The 17,703-nt window shown below is 49.0% G+C and overlaps 1 protein-coding gene across 2 annotated transcripts in view; it reads left to right on the top strand.

The window, feature by feature from the left end:
• DENND11 (DENN domain containing 11) overlaps positions 1–11,971 on the top strand; it is a gene marked incomplete at its 5' end in the record, with an annotated part of 45,953 nt that extends 33,982 nt beyond the window's left edge. For both annotated transcript variants that reach the window (XM_081244035.1, XM_081244034.1), the window contains 6 exons: positions 1,654–1,807; positions 6,066–6,204; positions 7,109–7,240; positions 7,378–7,528; positions 8,046–8,114; positions 9,753–11,971. In XM_081244035.1, the coding sequence (XP_081100161.1) occupies positions 1,654–1,807; positions 6,066–6,204; positions 7,109–7,240; positions 7,378–7,528; positions 8,046–8,114; positions 9,753–9,948 (841 nt within the window). In that variant the 3' untranslated portion in view covers positions 9,949–11,971. The remainder of the gene's footprint in view (positions 1–1,653; positions 1,808–6,065; positions 6,205–7,108; positions 7,241–7,377; positions 7,529–8,045; positions 8,115–9,752) is intronic.
• Positions 11,972–17,703: the final 5,732 nt, after the last annotated feature.

Raw genomic sequence — 17,703 nt, 5'->3', positions numbered from 1 at the left:
CTCTTCTAGGGCTTGGCCTGAATCTTCCCCGTTTACGCACTGTTTCCGAACCCTCCCTGTGCACCTGGCTAGCCTCCGCCCCATGTGCTAGGGAGGAAGGAACTTAGTGTTCTGTGAGGGGCTGAGATGTATGAGGCCCATTTTCTGCTTAACTCCATTTACACCTCAAAATGATATCGCGGTGTTACTGGTTATCTGTGTTTTTAAGGAGGGGAAAAAAAGCAGATTTTGAAAAGTTCAGTAGCTTGACCGAGATCTCACAGGGAAGAAGTGGCAGCTGTAGCCTTGACATGAGGAGCTGTACGTCCCTCTGGAGCAGAGATGTTTGGGGAGCAGCTGGGTACCGGTTGGATTGTGCGAATCTTGAATCTGAGTTTGTGTCAGCGTTTGGAGGAAGCCGGCAATGACAGGTTGGGGGCATCACTGCCTTTCAGCCATCACTGTACCAGGGCCAACCGTAATTGGCGATGCCTCCCCTTGCTCAGTAAAGCTATATTTTGATTCTTTTTCAGTGTAAGAGAATGGAAATTATAGGGTTCTAAAGAAATTTAAATGGACTAAAAAGGTTTTAGTGCCTTTTATTTCTCCCTATATTAGTTTCCTAATGCTGCTCTAACAAAGTACCAAAAACTAGGTGACTGAGAACAACAGAAATGTATTATCTTACAGTTCTGGAGGCTAGAAGTCTAAAATCAAGGTGTCAACAGGCTTGGTTTCTCCCCAGGGCTCCAAGAGAGAATCTATTCATTGCCTCTCTCCTATCTTCTGCAGTCTTTGCTCTTCCTTGGCTTGTAGATGCATCACTCTGATCTCTGCCTTCATTTTCACATGGTGTTCTTGTGTGTGTGTGTGTGTGTATGTGTGTGTGTGTGCGTCCACATTTCCCCTTTTCATAAAGACACCAGTGGTACTGGATTATGGCCTCATTTAAAATTCAACCCATTGTGCTGTCAGTAATCATAGTGCCAATATGGTACCCACGGTCCTCCTGTGCTTGACCTGAAGACAGGATTGGATTCTCCATTGTCCAGATGCTCCAGGGCCTCGATGTTGCTTTCTTGATTTTGGGGTCAGTTGACAGAACTACCCACAGCCAAGTCTCTGCCACCCGAGCAGGCTAGGTTGGGGAATAAAAGAGATTCTGAGCTTTTTATTACTTTATTACTTGGTGCAAAAATTATAAGCCCTTTGTGACATCCAATAATTGTTTTCCGTTATTTGAGACATTGAGGGGTACTCTTCGTCTTATTCTTTTGTATCAGCAAAGCAAGAACACGACCGTGCTTTCTAAACAAAGAGCAGCTTTCAAGCAGGGAATTTGTGGTCTTCCAGGTTACCCCTTCTCTGGGAAGCATCATTTGCTCGAGAACAATAGACGTTAGTTACAGTCTGTTAATTCCTCCTCTTTCCCAGGAGGAGGAGGTTGCTTCCACAGCACTGTTGGGGACTTTCAGAGCCTGTGTTAGAGTTTTTCATAAGGAGCTTCTGTAACACCAAAGGAGGCGTTCTAGGCGACCTCAAGAAGGGGGTCTTTTAGTTTATCCAGGCCTTTGCCCTCCCCACCCCCACCAAAGTATTACTTCCCTTGGGGCCAGGGAGTGAGTGGCAGGTCTGTGGGAAGAGCCATTCTCACTGTGTATGTGTGTCGTGCAGACACCAGCTGGAGACACCGGGACATTACTCTCATCTGGCTGCATTCTACGAGGACAAGAAGGGGGTGCTCCACGCCAGTCCGGGGAGAGGTGGCAGCCTGCCCCCTGTCTACTGGCTGCCTTCCATCCACCGCTACATGTACCCCGAGATGAAGGTAGGTCAGCCAAACTCTCACACAGCCCCGGACTTAGGTCTGGGGACAGCAGTTGTTGATTATTGTATTAATGAATAAGGAAATTGTGTCTTGGGCTGATGCCCAAAGTCTGCTTTTGATAGAATAGGATTGTAACCTAAGCATTTGATTCTTTTAAAACATAAGGCAAGTTATCTTAGACTAATATGCTTTCTAATACTTCTGTAATCATGGTGCAAAGCCGTATTGATAGGCCAGTTGTGGTGGACTCCTGATTCTAGTGATTGCTTCAGGTAGTTTAAAGGCAGACATTTGAACTAAAGGTGAAGAGTTTGAGCAGTTAAGGTATTTCTTAGTTACAGTAGTTTCAGTATTCCTTTATTGTGTATTTTTTTTCTGAAGTACTTTGTAAATACTAGAATATGTTTATTTACCATTAACGAAACACCCAGCCAAGTGTTAGGCGTTGGGAGGGTACAAAGATCACCCCTCCTCCTCCTTTTTCCCCCATCCCCCCTCCTCCATCCTGCACTTCCTCCTTCCCATCTCCCATCCCCTACAGGTGGTCACAAGATACTTCAGTGGAAATTTCCGGCTCCCTGGTAGAGAAATTATACCACGAGTTCTAGAGAACTCTGGGAAGGCATCTTGCAAGAGGAGTTGGTCCTTGAAGTATTTGGCTGGGGGAATGTGAGGGAAGCTAATTTCAGACTGAGGGAAGGCATGAGCAACAGTGGGGACCATGGTCCATCACTTTGTCAGCACCTTCTGTGAGTTAGACATTCTGCTGGCTATTTATCAGTACCTGTTGCAGCACTCTTTAAAGTGGATTTTTTTTTTAAATCCATATTTTACAGATAAACCAGTTGAGGTTTATAAAGGTTCAGTGACTTGGTTAAGGCCTTATAGCTAGTAGGAGATAGAGCCAGGATGTAAACACAGGCCTGATGCCAAGGCCAGTGCTCACTCCTTATCCCACTCCACTGCTTTTGTGAGGTCGTGGGCGTGAGAAAGCACAGGGCAAGTTCGTGGGATGTGAGCAGAATAGTTTGACTGGGATTGAATTTCAATGTCAGCTGGCCAGGAGAGAAAGGATTGGAAAAATAGGTTGGAATCAGATTGTAGAGAATCTTAAATACTAGACCATGGAATTTGAACCTGAATAAGTACCAGTTAGGGTCTTGTTAGGAAAACACAAACTATGTCAGATATTTCAAACTAATTCAATACAGGGAATTGGTAATACAGGAATTGGAAAACCAAAGGCACAGAAAGGTAACAAGATAACCTAAACACTAGACATACAGACAGTGGCTACCACCCTATATTAGTTATCTGTTGCTGCATCACAAATTGCCCCCAAAGTAATGGTTTAAAACAGTACATATTTGTTTCTGTGAGTCAGGGATCCAGGCATGGCTTAGCTGGGTCTTCTGCTTCATGGTCTCTCATGAGATTGCAGTCAAGGTTGGGGTCTTATCTGAAGGCTTGACTGGGGAAATATCCACTTCTGAGCTCACGTGGTTGTTGGGAGGATTGAGTTCCTTGAGGGCTGTTGGACTGAGCGCCCTGCAGACTATTTGTTGCCCCCAGTGGGTCTCTCCGCAACATGATGGCTTGCTTCATCAAAGCCAACAAGTGAAAAAGACTGTTGGCGAGATGGAAGTCATAATCCTTTGTACCTAACTGTGGAAGTCACAGCCCTGCAATGTTGCCATATTCTCGTGGTTAAAAGCAAGTTCCTCAAGAGGAAGAGGGGGTTGCATAAGGCCATAAACACCAGTAGGTGGGGACGTCCCTGGGGGTTTGGAGGCTGCCTGCCACGTGCTCCCAGGGCTGGAGTAACAAAGAGGGAAAAGTGACGTTATCAGAACCACAGGAGCTGGAGGAGGGGCCCTGCACAGCTGGCGCTCAGACCGCTGGCACTGTGCATCTGCCACATGTTAAGAAATTTTAAGTATATAGTTTGGTGAATTTTTTACAATGTGAGCACATACATAAAGAAAATTTTTAAATCAGCTTATAAAGTAGAGGTCAGATTTAAGACTGTTACAGAGGAAAAAAAAAAAAACCTGGAAAGTGAGAGGAAGGCAGGATCGCAGTCTCTCTGAGAGGCCCAACAGTGGCTGGTAAATGTTCCCCCAGGGAAATGGGAAAGTGGGAGACAGGAATGTGGGAAGTGAGCCGCAGGAGCAGATACATTTCCTAGGGGGCTACAGGTGAAAGGTGAGGGACGAAGCATGAACCCCGAGGGGCCTGCCAGCAATGGTGAAGGAACAGGGAGAGGAGAGCGTACCTGGCATGAACGGGCAGAGGGAAGACAGGTGGGAACTGGGCAAGTCAAGAGAAGCAGCTACAAGGCCACGAGAAGGGAAACGGATTGGAGCGAAAGCAGGAGAAATGTCGGTGGCGCTGTGCTGCTGGGCCGGAGAAGGGTCGAGGCGCAGACTGCGGGGCCACCTCTCTCCGAAGTGAGGAGGGTCCCTCGCCGGGCCCAGGAGGGACTGCTTCTCATACCTGCAGGCCTCCGCACGCCCTCCTGCAGTCCCTCGCCGCCCCCCCACCGCCGCCCCCCATCGCGGCTCGCTTCAGCCTGGCCTTTAAGGGCTTGTGCACCCGCCTCTGCTGCCAGCCTGTACACTGTGCCAGGGCAGGGCCTGGCCTTCTGTTCATTGTGGGAGCCAGACTGCTTAGCTCAGGGCACAAAGTGAGCACGTGGGAAATGCTTCTTGCCAGAAGGCACACGTGTCCATGAATGAACGAATAAATAAGTACAGGCAGAATTGAGGGCTGCTGGTTTCCTCTAGGAAACCTGCCAGGCCTTCGTGCAGGAGAAGCACACGTTTAGGGCGTGAAGATGAGCAGAGTGGGCGCTGAGAAGAACCGGAGGGGCTTTGGCTCTGTTCTGCCTGGTTGGCGGGCGGAGGCCGGCGGGGGCCGAGGTGGAAGAGTCGGGAGAAGGGAGGGAAGCAGAGGACGCGCGGATTTCGCGAGAGGGTGCGGCTGGCCGCAGGGAGCGGCCGTGGTCTCGCGCCGCCCCTCCTCCCGGAGAGCTGGGACGTGGTGGCAAAGGAGTGGCAGAGGGCAGGCGGGGCCCCTCAGGGGACAGCCCTTCCGCAGGCACGGGGCGATGCCTTGGGTAGGGAAGTCCTCTCCTGGGTGGTCCGGAGGGGAGGGGCTGGCGGAGCGCTGCGGCCACCCCGGGGCTCGGGTGGCGGGTGCCCCAGAGGGTTGCCAGGTGTCACGCCCAGCACGCAGCCTTGGCGCCGGTGGCACCTGCCTCCAGAAGCGCTCTCACCTGCATCCCGAACGGGTGAAGAGCCATGTCACTTCTGATGCTTTAGCCTGAAAGGGACCTTCCAAAAGGCTCACGAAGCACCTGGCTTGAAGCCTCATGTCTCGTCGGCGACAGTTGGGGCTGCTGCATGTGGCTTTTCCCACGTGCTAAGGGCCCCACACGGGTTTTCTCACGTGGTCCTTCTAGCCAGATGACGGATGTGCCAGTGGTCTCCCTATTTCACGGATGAGGACAGGGAGCCCGGAATGTTGGCTGGCTTCCCCGAGGCTTCCCTGTGAGCAGAGGGCAGAGCGGGACTGGCCCCCAGCTTTCCCCGGGTCAGAGCTCGAGCTCTCGACCCCGGGATGTGCCTTGGCGGCAGGGTCCCGGGAGGCGACCCTCAGGGTTGAGGGTCCTCGCATCCAGCTCCGAGAGGAGGTGGGGGTGGGCTTAGGTGCAGGGGCTTGTGTCAGGGAGCCCCGGGGGGGTAGCCTGTCACCCGTGCCCACACGTCACCTCGCACGGGAGCCGGGCCCCTGTACACGTGGGGTCTCACCCGGGACTGTCAGCGCATGCTTTTCTCCCTTCCGGTGCTCGGTCGTGTTGGGAGCTGAACGTTCTCACTGAGGCATCCGTCGGACGTCCCTGGGGGTTTGGAGGTTGCCGTCAGTGAGGCGTCCGTAACTGAAGTTACGTCCAGTTTTGCTTCCTCTGCTCTGCGTCCCCCGGGTAAAGTCGTTTAATGATCCCTAAACTTACACTTTGGTGTATCAGGGGAGTTGTTGAATGATGGACCTCTAGCTTAAAGATAAGACTTTCAAAGTGAAAAATACCATTTTACATGGAAGTAACCGTCCCTTATTGAATCTGTTTGGTGGTACCTTGGTTTTTTTGTTGTCGTTGTTGGCAGGGGAAGGGGTGGTCAGCACACACCTGTTTTGAATATTTTTTGCAATATTTCTAACAAGCTATTCCCCTCCCACCCCCTTTTAATTTTTTCAGATCACACACCCAGCTGGCTGCATGTCTCAGTTTATTAAGTTCTTTGGGGAACAGATCCTCGTCCTTTGGAAATTTGCCTTACTTCGAAAGCGCATTTTGATATTTTCTCCCCCTCCTGTGGGCGTCGTATGCTACAGAGGTAACTAGAAGCCAAAGTCAGGGACTCTTCCCAAGTTCTCTGCAACAGAAACTGCCCCAGTCTTTCCAGTGTTGGCCAAGGCCAGAAGGGATTGAGCCATATCAGGGCCTCAGGGGTTTTAAGCCTGGGAGTGACACGGTTGGATTAGTGTTGTAGAATGTGGACTCTGGCGGTACGGAAGCCGGATCGGGTCACACATCAGTAGTCTGGTGAGGGAGAAGGGTCTGGATTAAAGCAGAGAGGATGGATGCTTGATATGTTTAAGAGAGAAACCTGACAAAGTCTGGCGTCTGGGTTGTAAGGTTCTGATGTGTGTGAGGTAACGGAGGAAGAATCTAGGATGCTGAGGACGGTGAGGCCACCAGGCAGGGGTCCGAGGAGGAGCAGGTGGGGGGCAGTGTGACAGAGTTACCTTGGACGTGACAAGCGTGTGCTGCTCTGAGGCCTTCTCGAACGGTGCTCTAGGCACTGCTACAGTTGGGTCAGGACCTTGGGGGACAGGCTGGGCCAGAGAGACAGACCTGGGGGTGGCACAGAGGCCGAGCTGATAGCCGGGGGGTGGGTGCCATCATTCGGGGAGAATGTGAGTGAGGAGGGATGTGCCGGCGTGTAAGATGCAGGCCTGGGAGGTGAGCAGTGAAGGCGGAAGGCAGAGGGGGTATTGGCGTGCAGTCAGAAGAGGGGAGGGGACCAGGAGGTGCGGGGGTCGTGGTGGGTAAGGGTTCTGAGAAGGGAGAGGGTCACCAGCGCCAAATGCTAAGCAGGGCCTCGTGAGACGAAGACTGAAACATGTCCGTTGGGTTTGAGCACCTTGGTGGAGCAGACAGCTCCGAGAAGGTGGCCGGCAGGCTGGGAGGGAGGGGCTCGAGGGGCCCAGGCGGCCTCACCTCCGCTGTCCCCTCAGTGTACTGCTGCTGCTGCCTGGCCAACGTCTCCCTGCCTGGCATCGGGGGCACCATTCCCGAGTCCAAGCCTTTCTTCTACGTGAACGTGGCCGACATCGAGAGCCTGGAGGTAGAGGTGTCCTACGTGGCCTGTGAGTACGGGGCCCGCCCCATCCTGCCCGCACATCCCTGGCGGGGTCGCCCGGGGCCCTGCTTCCCAGCAGTGTCGGGCTGGTTCCCTGTAGGGCCGTCCTCCGGGGTCCTGCCGCCTGAAGCCCAGCTCCCGCAGGCACCACCGAGAAGATTTTTGAGGAGAAGCGGGAGCTGTACGACGTCTACGTGGACAACCAGAACGTGAAGACGCACCACGACCACCTGCAGCCGCTGCTGAAGATCAACAGTGCCGACCGGGAGAAGTACCGGCAGCTCAACGAGCAGAGGTAGATCAGAGCCCGGGGCTGCCGTGCTGCCCTTGTCGGGACGGTGGGGGGGGGGGGGTCCCGTCAAGCCCGTCTGCCGCCCCTTCCCTCTGGGCACATCTCTGCCTCTCTGCCGGAAGCCGGGGTTGAGGAAGCTCCCAGCATATACCGATGGGCAGCGGGCATGTGTGGGGTGACTCCTTTCTGGCGGCCTCTGGAATCTGTGAGGCCCGAGGAAGCGTGTTGGTATCAGTGGCGAAATAAATGGCCTCACCACCTCATCCCTATTTTATGGCAGTTAGGAAAGGTGGTCACGTGAGTGGGATTACACACAGGCAGAGCCAGCCCTGGCCTCCAAGCCCCGTTTATCTTGGCTGCTCTCCCTGCCTTTGGATGGGGGCCAGGGTGCGTGTGTCGCTCTGGATCAGCCTCCTTCCTGAGAGGCGGTAGCCCGTGCAGATGCCTGGCCGGTGACCTAGCCCATTGCTGGGGTCCTTGTAGCTGCGCCAGAGGCTGACGGTCGTCTCCTCCCCGACAGGCAGATGCTGTTGTATTCCCAGGAGGTAGAAGAGGATTATAACCCTTGTGAAGAGGACCTCTTTGTGCTGTAAGTCGGCCCAGGCGGTGGTCGGGGGCCTCCCCGTGGGTCCTTTAGCACTAAGGGCTTTAGCCTGGATCCCTCCCGTGTTACCTGCTGCAGCCCAAGGATACCCTTTATTGCCACCGAGGGCACTTAGAGCTGGGCTATACACAGAGTCAACCTGAGCCCCAAAATGCTGTTAGGGGGGACCCAGGAAAGTCAAAGCAGCAGGGGAAGGTTATTAAGAGAAAATGGGAGTCCCCGCAGTTGTCTTCCTGCTGGGCATTTACATCCAGATGTCTGCTGCATAGGAGCTCTGTGTGTCCCTCAGGATGCAGGGACTTCTCACTGCATTGCTTCCTTTGAATAGAGCAGTTCCTTGTACTGAGTATTATGGGATAATCAGAAACTTAACTCTTGAATCGAAGGACACTTCTTTCCTTCCGAGCTGTTGGTGGTCAGGGTGGGAGCCATGGCCTTTATACCTCAGAGCATTGATCTCATTCATAAGCAGCTGTGTGAAACAGTGCTCAGTGATAAGAACAGAACTGTAATTGAACCAGAAACAATTTTCCCAGCTTCCGGCTTGGTCTTCCTACCCCGCCTCCCGGGATGGGGGTGGTGAATAGCACTTGCAGTTAGAACTGTTTCTGGCTTTGATATTGGCTTTGATAATTCAACAAAGGTGCAGTACTTTGACTCTAATAAAGTGTACTTTCTAATGCATACATGCTGTTTAGCTGTAAAAGTATCTGGGAACTGAGCAGAGAACCAGAAGTCTCATCAAGGCTTGACACAGTCTATTGAATCTGAAATTCTAGAGCGCCCAGAGCTGCTTTGGGCACTAGGCACCTTGCTCTATGGAACACAGCTGAAAAGTCTAGACAGTTAATGCCTTTTCTGACTACAGTTCATATATTCATACAGTACTGTAAGTTCGTGACATTCAAATCATGCTCTGTGCATAATTAAAACAAAAAAAGTAATCGAAAGAACACAGCTGCGCACAGATGGTGGTGAGCTGTGGCGATAGCGGTACCTCCAGGCTGACTCCACTTCCGCCTTCACTGCCCGCTCCAGCGGGGCTGGCTTCAGGTTGCCCCGTGCCTGCCCCAGCCCCCCTGAGCTCCACCTTTTCTGTGTGGGTGCCTCAGGGCCTGGAGAGCCCATTCAGAGCCCTTCTCTGCCTCTAGGAAGGCTCACCTCCTGCTACGGGCTCTAAGTACCCATCCAGGGCTTTGAAGGTGAATTTCACTTTCTCACATTAAGTCTTGACCTCAGAACTGCGTTACCAGTTTTTTTTGGTTTTGTTTTCTGTCCTTCTCTTCCCTTTATGACTAAGCAGAAAGAGAGGAACAGAGTTTATGGGGGCCTCTCCCTACAGCTGTGTTTAAACCCCTAGTGACCTCCCTCTCAACAGGAAAATAAATTTTTGGCAGTCAGGCCATCAGTTGCTTAGAGATTTTGCTCATCGTACCATGGTTAAAGCCAGTTCTTTGCTGACCTTAGTGGCGCTTGAATAACCGTTTAACTTTTATCCTGTTTTCTTCTTTAAAAGTATATCAAGCAAAGCAGTGTAGTTTTGGTTCCCCATGTGTGGCTTACTTGGTGAGCTTTCGTGTCTTTTCTGCCCTCCCTTTCCCACGTCTTGTCTTGTGAACGCAGGTTTTTCCTAGAGCAAAACAATCGGATATTTCAGACTTTGCTGGAGGTGTCCGCCAGTCAAGACAAAACTCTGACAGCTGAGCATGCCCGGGGCATGGGTCTAGACCCCCAAGGAGACCGGAGCTTTCTTATGGACCTGCTGGAGGCCTACGGCATCGATGTCATGTTGGTCATTGACAACCCCTGTTGCCCATAGGAAGGATGAGTTCACCCAGGCCCCAGATGGCCTGATTTTTCATTAAGTTGACACAAAGGAATACTGTTTATACTTCCAACAAATGTAACTTTTGCAGCGCCTTCCCTCCCTTCCTCCCAAGAGGTAAGATGAGAGCACCTTGGTCTTGTAGGTCGTTGAAAGCTACCGCCTTCAGAGCTGCCGCCGGTTTGGTCTTAGGAGTTATCAAAGCAGATTCTCTCATTGCCTTGTTGAGGGACTTGAGGAGATGGGGCGAAGACCGCGTATCACCAGGCGCGGGCCAAGCTCTGGAGACGTGGGGCTGGACTGTTGAGAAAGTCTGTCTGGTCTTTGTCGCTTGACATATCAAGAATAAGACAACTGTCTGTCCAGTGTGGCGTTGGATGTCCACCTGCCTGAAGCAGAAGCTAGACCAGGTGGCTTTTCAAGGTTATTTTCATCAGTTCTGGGAGTCTAGTCTTGGGATCAAATCCCTTTTCTTGTTCATTAGAGTAAATCTGTGTTTTCTCTGTTCACGTAGGTAAGAGACTTCAAAGAGGGACAAAGGATATTTCTGTCACCAAGTGTGAGCTTCTCTAAGGACAGATGACAGGGAGAGGTTGCTTCTCAGTCACCTGAGAACTAAAATTGTAGAATGAAGCCTTGAAAGCTTTCTCTGAGTAAGTTAATGGTGGCCACTCCACGTAATAGTCCGTTTTCTCTGAATCCCCTCCTCTTGGGATGGGCTGGCAGATTCCTTCGGGCTGATGTTAACAGGAGTGTGTACCAGTTTGGAGCTCTCGTAAACAGACTTCTCTTTAGCAGAGACGACATTTGTCGAGCTGAGTAATTGGGACCAGAGATGTGCAGGTTTTGTTAGAGAGCAAACGTGGCAGTCCCTCCACCCAGGAAAGTAGTTGAGTGGATGATGAGCTCCTCCGCTTTGCTCTGCAGCGTTCTGACCTGGGACAGCTCCTGTCGGCCCTGCCTGTTCTCTTTGGCTGGGGCGTTCAGTGGATGGCAGCTTAGGTGAGAAGCTAGCTCCTGGCATAGCGTTTAGGTCTTTTTGTTGGTGACAAATAACTTCTTGTCCTTCACCGTTCCTGCCTGGCTCTGTTATTGGAACAGCCATCAGTTATATCCATGTCTGGGACCAAGTTCCAGCCAGGCAAATGGACACAGCAGAGAGAAATAACTTCCAAATAGATGGATCCCATGTCTTATCTCAAGACTAGCTTTATAGGGCTTATTGCTTTATTTAAAAATATTTTCACTGTAGCTCCTTGACATGAAATTCAAGACTAAAGAAATTCACATGTGGAAATGCAAACAGACATTGATTAATCAAGGTAGCATCTTTTATGTAAGTATATAAATAAGTTTGGGCATTGAATTGTAAACTGTACATTTTTCTCCCATGTGGGTTTAGCCTTCGTTTCAGTAATACATATGTTTACAAAAGAAAAAAAGAATCTGTGTTTAGAAGCTGAAGCTTCACTGCCTTTTTCCTGGAAGAGTGACTGTCTCCTCTTGCCCCTGGAGAAGAAGTGGCCTTTCTAACTTGGGTCAAGTTAGGGTTACTTTTATACTTTTAGTGGTATCCAAAGGTTCAAGGCTTTCTAAGTTGGGGGTGGGTGGTCAGAAGTAGGGGCGGGCGTAAAAGGGAAGGTCAGATTCTCGTGGAGGACACAGGCAGACCCTCCTTCTGTGCAGCTGGGGAATTTGTGGGGAGAACACACTCTTTTTAAGCACTTCTGCTCCGGAGGCCTTCTGCGTGTGAACGCTTTTGTTTTTGTGGTATTGTAACTCCAAGCTCAGACGTGCTGATGTAAAGGTAGTAGGATGCAGATGAGATGCCTGTATTTCCCTCTGAATGGTGGGCCCAGGCTTCTGTGCTCCTTCTAGCTCCCTGCCGTCCTAGGCAGCTGTCCATCTGGCATCTGTGTCCCCCCGATGCTCACGCAGAGGTCTGGGCCGGGGGTGGTCCTGGGAGGGGGGCACCCATGAGGCAGTGCCATTCTGAGGTCATACGCACCCTGGGCTCGGCTGACCTTGAAGAGGAAACCCAAGAATTGGTTCTTCCCTGCATTGCCAGCTTCGGGGGGTGGGGTGGGGTGGGGTGGGGGGCAGGAGTCTAGTGCAGCGCCCTCTGCTGGGCTGGCCAGCGCGCTGTTGCTCTGTGGTTACCCTCGTCTCTGCCTGTCGTCCCCCAAGAATGCAGATGTGGAGCCTTTTCCTTCCGAGGTCAGAGGTCACCGTTTGAAGGCTCCCGCCTTCTCCCTGATCTCTCAGGTGAGCAGCACCCACAGCGTCACTTGCTGCCAGGTCTCTGAAAGGGGAATTCGTGGGTGAGGTACCAGGCAGGACTCCCTGCACAGGGACGGCAGAAGCTAGAAGCCACACAGACCTGCTTTTGTGTCACTGTGGAAATATTTTCTGAGAAACCCCCTGCTTTTGTTTGGAAGCTTCGGAGAATGTCCCTCCTTCCTGTCCTCCACAGGGACAGGGCTTACTGTTATTACTGTGGCCTTCTGGAGCAGGTTGGGAGCCTCGGGTACACTGACTGATGGTGGCCTCCTGTCCCTCTAGACTCTTGGACCACCTTCCCCCTCCCCACGGCCCCCCCTGCACCAGCTGGCCTGGTCCTGCTGGGGAACTTTAAGCCTGATCTAACGCCAAGCTGTGAGCCACGTCCTAACTTGGAAACACTGCTGACCTGAGACACGGGGGCTGCCAGGTCATCCCTGAGTCAAGTTAGAAGAAACTCTTGGTGGCGAGAGTCCTTGTGGGACCTAGAATCCAGGCTTGGGGTTTGTTGATGTCTGTAAGGTACGACAGAGTCCTGGTAAAATGGATTTTTCACTTGTGCAGGCTGGGCAGATGGTACCATTCAGCCTTTGGGACAATGTCCAGTTGTCCTGTGGATTAGGGCTCTTCAGGAGTCAGAAATGGTAGGACTTACCTTTCACCAGACCAAAAAGTATGGGCCAAAAAAATAGTTTAGAATTAGCTTTGGCTTTTGCTAAGCATGAAGCACTCCTTAGGCCTGGTGGAGATCCCTTCTAATGTAAGTGCCTGTACAGCCCTCAGTGAGTTAGGATTGCTGTGGGTCAGCAGGCATCTGTCTCCCATAGCCATCATGCATCCTGGCATCATGTCTTCCATTTGGCTGAGGAAGGGAAGCTGAATTCATTGATATATTGATAGAAATAATTTAGCATAGGAATTTGCATTTATAACTTACCTTGTTTTGTCCCACGTGAAAATCAAGATGGGAAATTTAAGTGTAGCACAGGGTGCAGATAATTCTCAATACCACGTGTGAAGATACATTTATCAGTGTAACTACCTATGATATTTTAGCTAGAAGATAAATGAAATCATAGCTGAATCACTGTTTTTCATTCTGGTGGTTATGAGGATGAACTTGCTATTTGTCTTGATACACTGAAAGCCCTTCAAACGCAATAAAAAGGTAAGATTATTCACCTTTAAACCGAGGCCTTTGGGGAACCTTTTGTAAAGGGCGGTGAAGAGTTAACCTTTTAACGGCAGTACAGCAACCCTCCAGGAAGAGGTGGGGACCTCAGGGACTGTTTGTTTTGTTTTGTTTTGTTTTGTTTTAAATGAAACTGCAGAGCCCAGGGAATGAATTGAGGTGCTTCCTCCACTCCCAGGACGGATCACACTTGGAGAGGTAGAGGGAGGGGGAGGGCGCTGCTGAATAAAATAAGACAGTGAACTTGCTTTGGTGTGATGACAGTTCTCAAACAGTCAAGGTTAGTATGGGGGCTAGCGTGTCTCACATGGGCTTTCATCTCCCCGTTAGGTTCCTGGCTGGTGGGCTCAGACTCTGCGAAAGGGCCAGTCCTCGGGTCTTTTCCCTGCGTTCCTGCTGTACTTAGCGCCCTGCAGTGAGGATCCTGCAGACCTGGGGCTCACTTCAGCAGGCCAGTCCATCCCCTCTCATTTCAGGAAAGTCCTTTTGTGATTCAGGTAGGGGAAGAGGAGTTCAGGGCTCCTTTTACTCCCAAGTCATGGATTTTTAATATTCCATTTGTATTACCAATATACTTCTGTTCCCCGGAGCTGCTGGGGTGCAGAGTGCTGTGGAAAAAGGCTAACTGTGAATTTAGTTCATGTTTTTCTTATAAGAAATGGAAGTTTATTTTTATATCGATATTACTATGTGATGAATTGAGTATGCAGATGTTGGAAGGAAATTTCAAAACTATAATCCTAGAAGAAACGGGCAGTATTGCAATTTGGAAGCAGCTGAGACCCCATAAGAGTTTTGTTATTTAAATGTTTTGGTGAGTGACTAAGGACTGTCCTGTGAAATCTAACAAACAGCCTCTTGAGGAGATAAAGTTGACAGTCCGATGGAGGATGACACACATTCACCAACCTTAAGTAAGATTCTTGTATGAAAGGGGGTGAATGTGATCATGCTGATTACTAGGCCTCTTAGCTGGAGGGAGATGGGAGGCAGGGGTAGCTTTATAACTGGCACTTTGACTCATTTGTGGAGCTGGAACACGGGGGCCATTTGGTGAAACTACACATTTAGAAAGGAAATAAGAATTTTCCAGAGCTAGGTAGAGAAATGATGATGGAGAAGTAAAGCCCTGCTTTCATCTCTTAAGCATTTATTCTAGAAGCTCAGCATAGTGGGCTTTTAGAGGTAATAGGATCTAAATTCAGAAAATTTATTTAACTACCATGGAAGGATAGGTATGAATTACCTCTGTGTGCTGTGGAATGCCTCTTTAGACTAATGGTACATCTACTTTGCTTTCTAAGGACAGTTGGGGGATGCAGGGGTGGGGTGTACGGTATTATGAACTAGCTGGAGATGATCCACAAAATGAAAAATCTACACACAGGTCACTGAGTTCACTGGTTGTTAACATATACCATTGACACTGGAGTGAAAAACTCCTTCCTTTGGCCAAATCAAGCAAAGATAAAAGTCTCAAAAAATTTTGAAGGCAGCATCAGGAAATGAGTTTCGGTCTAGCCCTCCAAGACCAGTGAGGAAAGCTGTAGATTCTGTGCTTTTGAACAGACTGGGTAGGAGACTTTAGGGGTACAGAGTAGAGGAAAAACAAAACTAACCTCCTTTGTTTATCCCAAGCTTGTTGGCTAAATTTTTTTATAGGTCTGAGAGAGAAACCTTTTTTGAAAAAGAAATAGTTGTAAGCCTTGGGAAAAGTTCTGTTTTTTCCAAGTTAGGATCAGCATAGTCTCCCTGTCGCCTTAAATGTCAAACCCCTACTTTGATTAATACCCCAGTGTAAGAGTTACAGCAATAAGAGAAACGGAATCTGTTTTTGTTTCAAGTATTTACCTCATAGTATGAAATCAGTAAGACAGTTCATAGATCTCACCCTGAATATACTGCATCTGGGTATGTTTTTTTCTCTTCAATGGTGATCATTTTAAAGGCCTAAAGGAAGCTGGGGTTCATCCCGAAGAGTAAATGTTTCTTGAATTGATTTTGTTCTGTGGTACAAATAACATCTGTGTATATCATATGTGTATATATCTGAACCAAGTTGTATGCAGAGAGGTTGATATAACTATATTTACAGAAGACAGTTTTTACAATTAAAATTCACATTTTAACATGAACATGTGTGCTGCAGTCCTTCACTTGGTCCAAGAAATGTGGTTTGTGGTAGGAAGCAGCAACAGCCCAGGGCATGAGCAGAATCCATGGCGCTCAGCACTGACCTCACTTACGGTGATGATGGAAGAAACCAGAGCTGGTGCCTGTCCTCCTTGAGGCCATGGTCTGGATACACATTCTCCAGGTAATGGAAACCGAAGTTGGAAATAACCGTCCCCATTCCATTAGAAAAGCCAGGACTGTGCACCCTCCATCATATCAGACAACTTCCGGAGAAGGACCCCACGGAGACCAAAGCTTTTTGGTTTCACATCTTCCTCCTACTGAAGTTTACTTTAAAACAAACATTATACACACACACACATATACACACATACATATTTTATTTTTAACCTTCTGGGGAGTTACTTATTTTAAGGCAGTAGAGACTCAATTCCTAACATTGTTAGCTCTGTGTTCCAAGCCAGGTTCCCACCTTCCAAGTGACATGACCACGTATTACCTCTTTCCTAGGGTTTTGAGAACACAGCTAATCATTCGCACGTGTAAAGCACTGGCACATAGTAATTACAACCGTGCATACAAATTGGCCATGGGGTTAAGCAATAGGCTTTATACTGAACTATATTTAACATAAAATATTTATTTAACATAAAATATTTGCTCTGTTTTTAATAGAAATACTCTTGGTTTTTGAGTGAAAGCAGTCTGACAGAAGGTTTGTACTAAACAAGAAGGGGGGACTCGGGTTCTCCTCGGACCCCTCAGCATTCCAGGTCTAGCTGACGGTCTCTCATAGCTGCTGAAACATCCTTTACATGGACCTTATATGGAAGGACAACACAAAGAAGGTAATAGATGATAAGGCAACCATGTTTTCAGTAAATACTCTGAATCAAGAAAACAAAATTTGAACTAGGACATAGTTACATTTAAAAATGAATAAAAACTAATCTGAATTAAATATCCTTCCCCAATCATATGTTCCATTATTTCTATGGAAAAATTAGAATCACTAAAACACATACATGCGGGTAGCCAAGATTCTGTGCTGGTCTTTTGCACTCTATTATAGAATCAATATATGCCAGATTCTCTTGGCTTATGTAGACTGCATTTTCTTATACCACAGCACTCCCTCTCCCCTCCATGGGCAGTATGGAGTGGCTGCTCCTTAGACTGCATGTTTGGACCTGCCTGCTTTTTGTTGTTTTTGCAAAAGCACAGCTTTTAACACCACTCTGAAGAACACAGAGGTAAACAGGTAAGCATTATTTTATGGGCTTTTCAGTCATGGTCTCTTCATAGCTGTTTTATAATCCTTTAAGCATTGGTCTTCACTCTCCAAGGGGTTCATGGGTGCCGGCATATGCACTGTCCTAAAACTGATTTACCTGAGGGTGAGCCAGCCAGTTCTCCTTTCCCTCTTCCCCCTTGTGCAATTTTCCTTCCTCTTTACAAAAAGAAAACCTTACGTTTCATCCGGCTTACTGTGATGCACTGCCCTCTGGAATATAAACAAAACCTCAGGGGCACCAAGGTGATTATCGTGCCTAGCTACCAAATCCTCAGCAAGGTAGGTAAGTTTCTAGTTCTCTGTCTTCAACAAACTAAAGGAGCATCTAATCAAGCTGTTGATAGGTCACTGTGATTTTTGATATGCAACTCAAAAGAACTGCATGACATTGTTATAACAATTTTTTCTATCCCATATGCTTATTTATGTATTTACATCTATAAGGTTAAGCCTTGTTTCATCTTAGCTGTAAATAACATGTGCTTTGGGGAGGAGACAAAATGGTGGAATAGAATGACGTGAGCTCACCTCTTCTTATGGAAACAGAATCACAACTAACTGCTGAACCATCGACCAAAAAAAAACCGCTGGAACCTACCAGAAAAGATACCCTATATCCAAAGACAAAGAAGAAGCCACAATGAGATGGTAGGAGGGGTGCAATTGTGATAAAAATCAAACCCCGTACATGCCAGGTGGGCAACCCACAAACTGGAAAATAATTATACCACAGAAGTTCTCCCACAGGAGTGAAAGTTCTGAGCCCCATGTCAGGCTCCCCAGCCTGGGGGTCTGGCAACAGGAGGAGGAGCTCCCAGAGAAGCTGGCTTTGAAGGCCAGTGAGGTT

Source organism: Mesoplodon bidens (genome assembly GCF_964165515.1).
Source record: "Mesoplodon bidens genome assembly, chromosome: 9".
In the NCBI taxonomy this organism is placed as follows: Eukaryota; Metazoa; Chordata; class Mammalia; order Artiodactyla; family Ziphiidae; genus Mesoplodon; species Mesoplodon bidens.
This window is presented reverse-complemented; position numbering and strand designations above follow the sequence as displayed.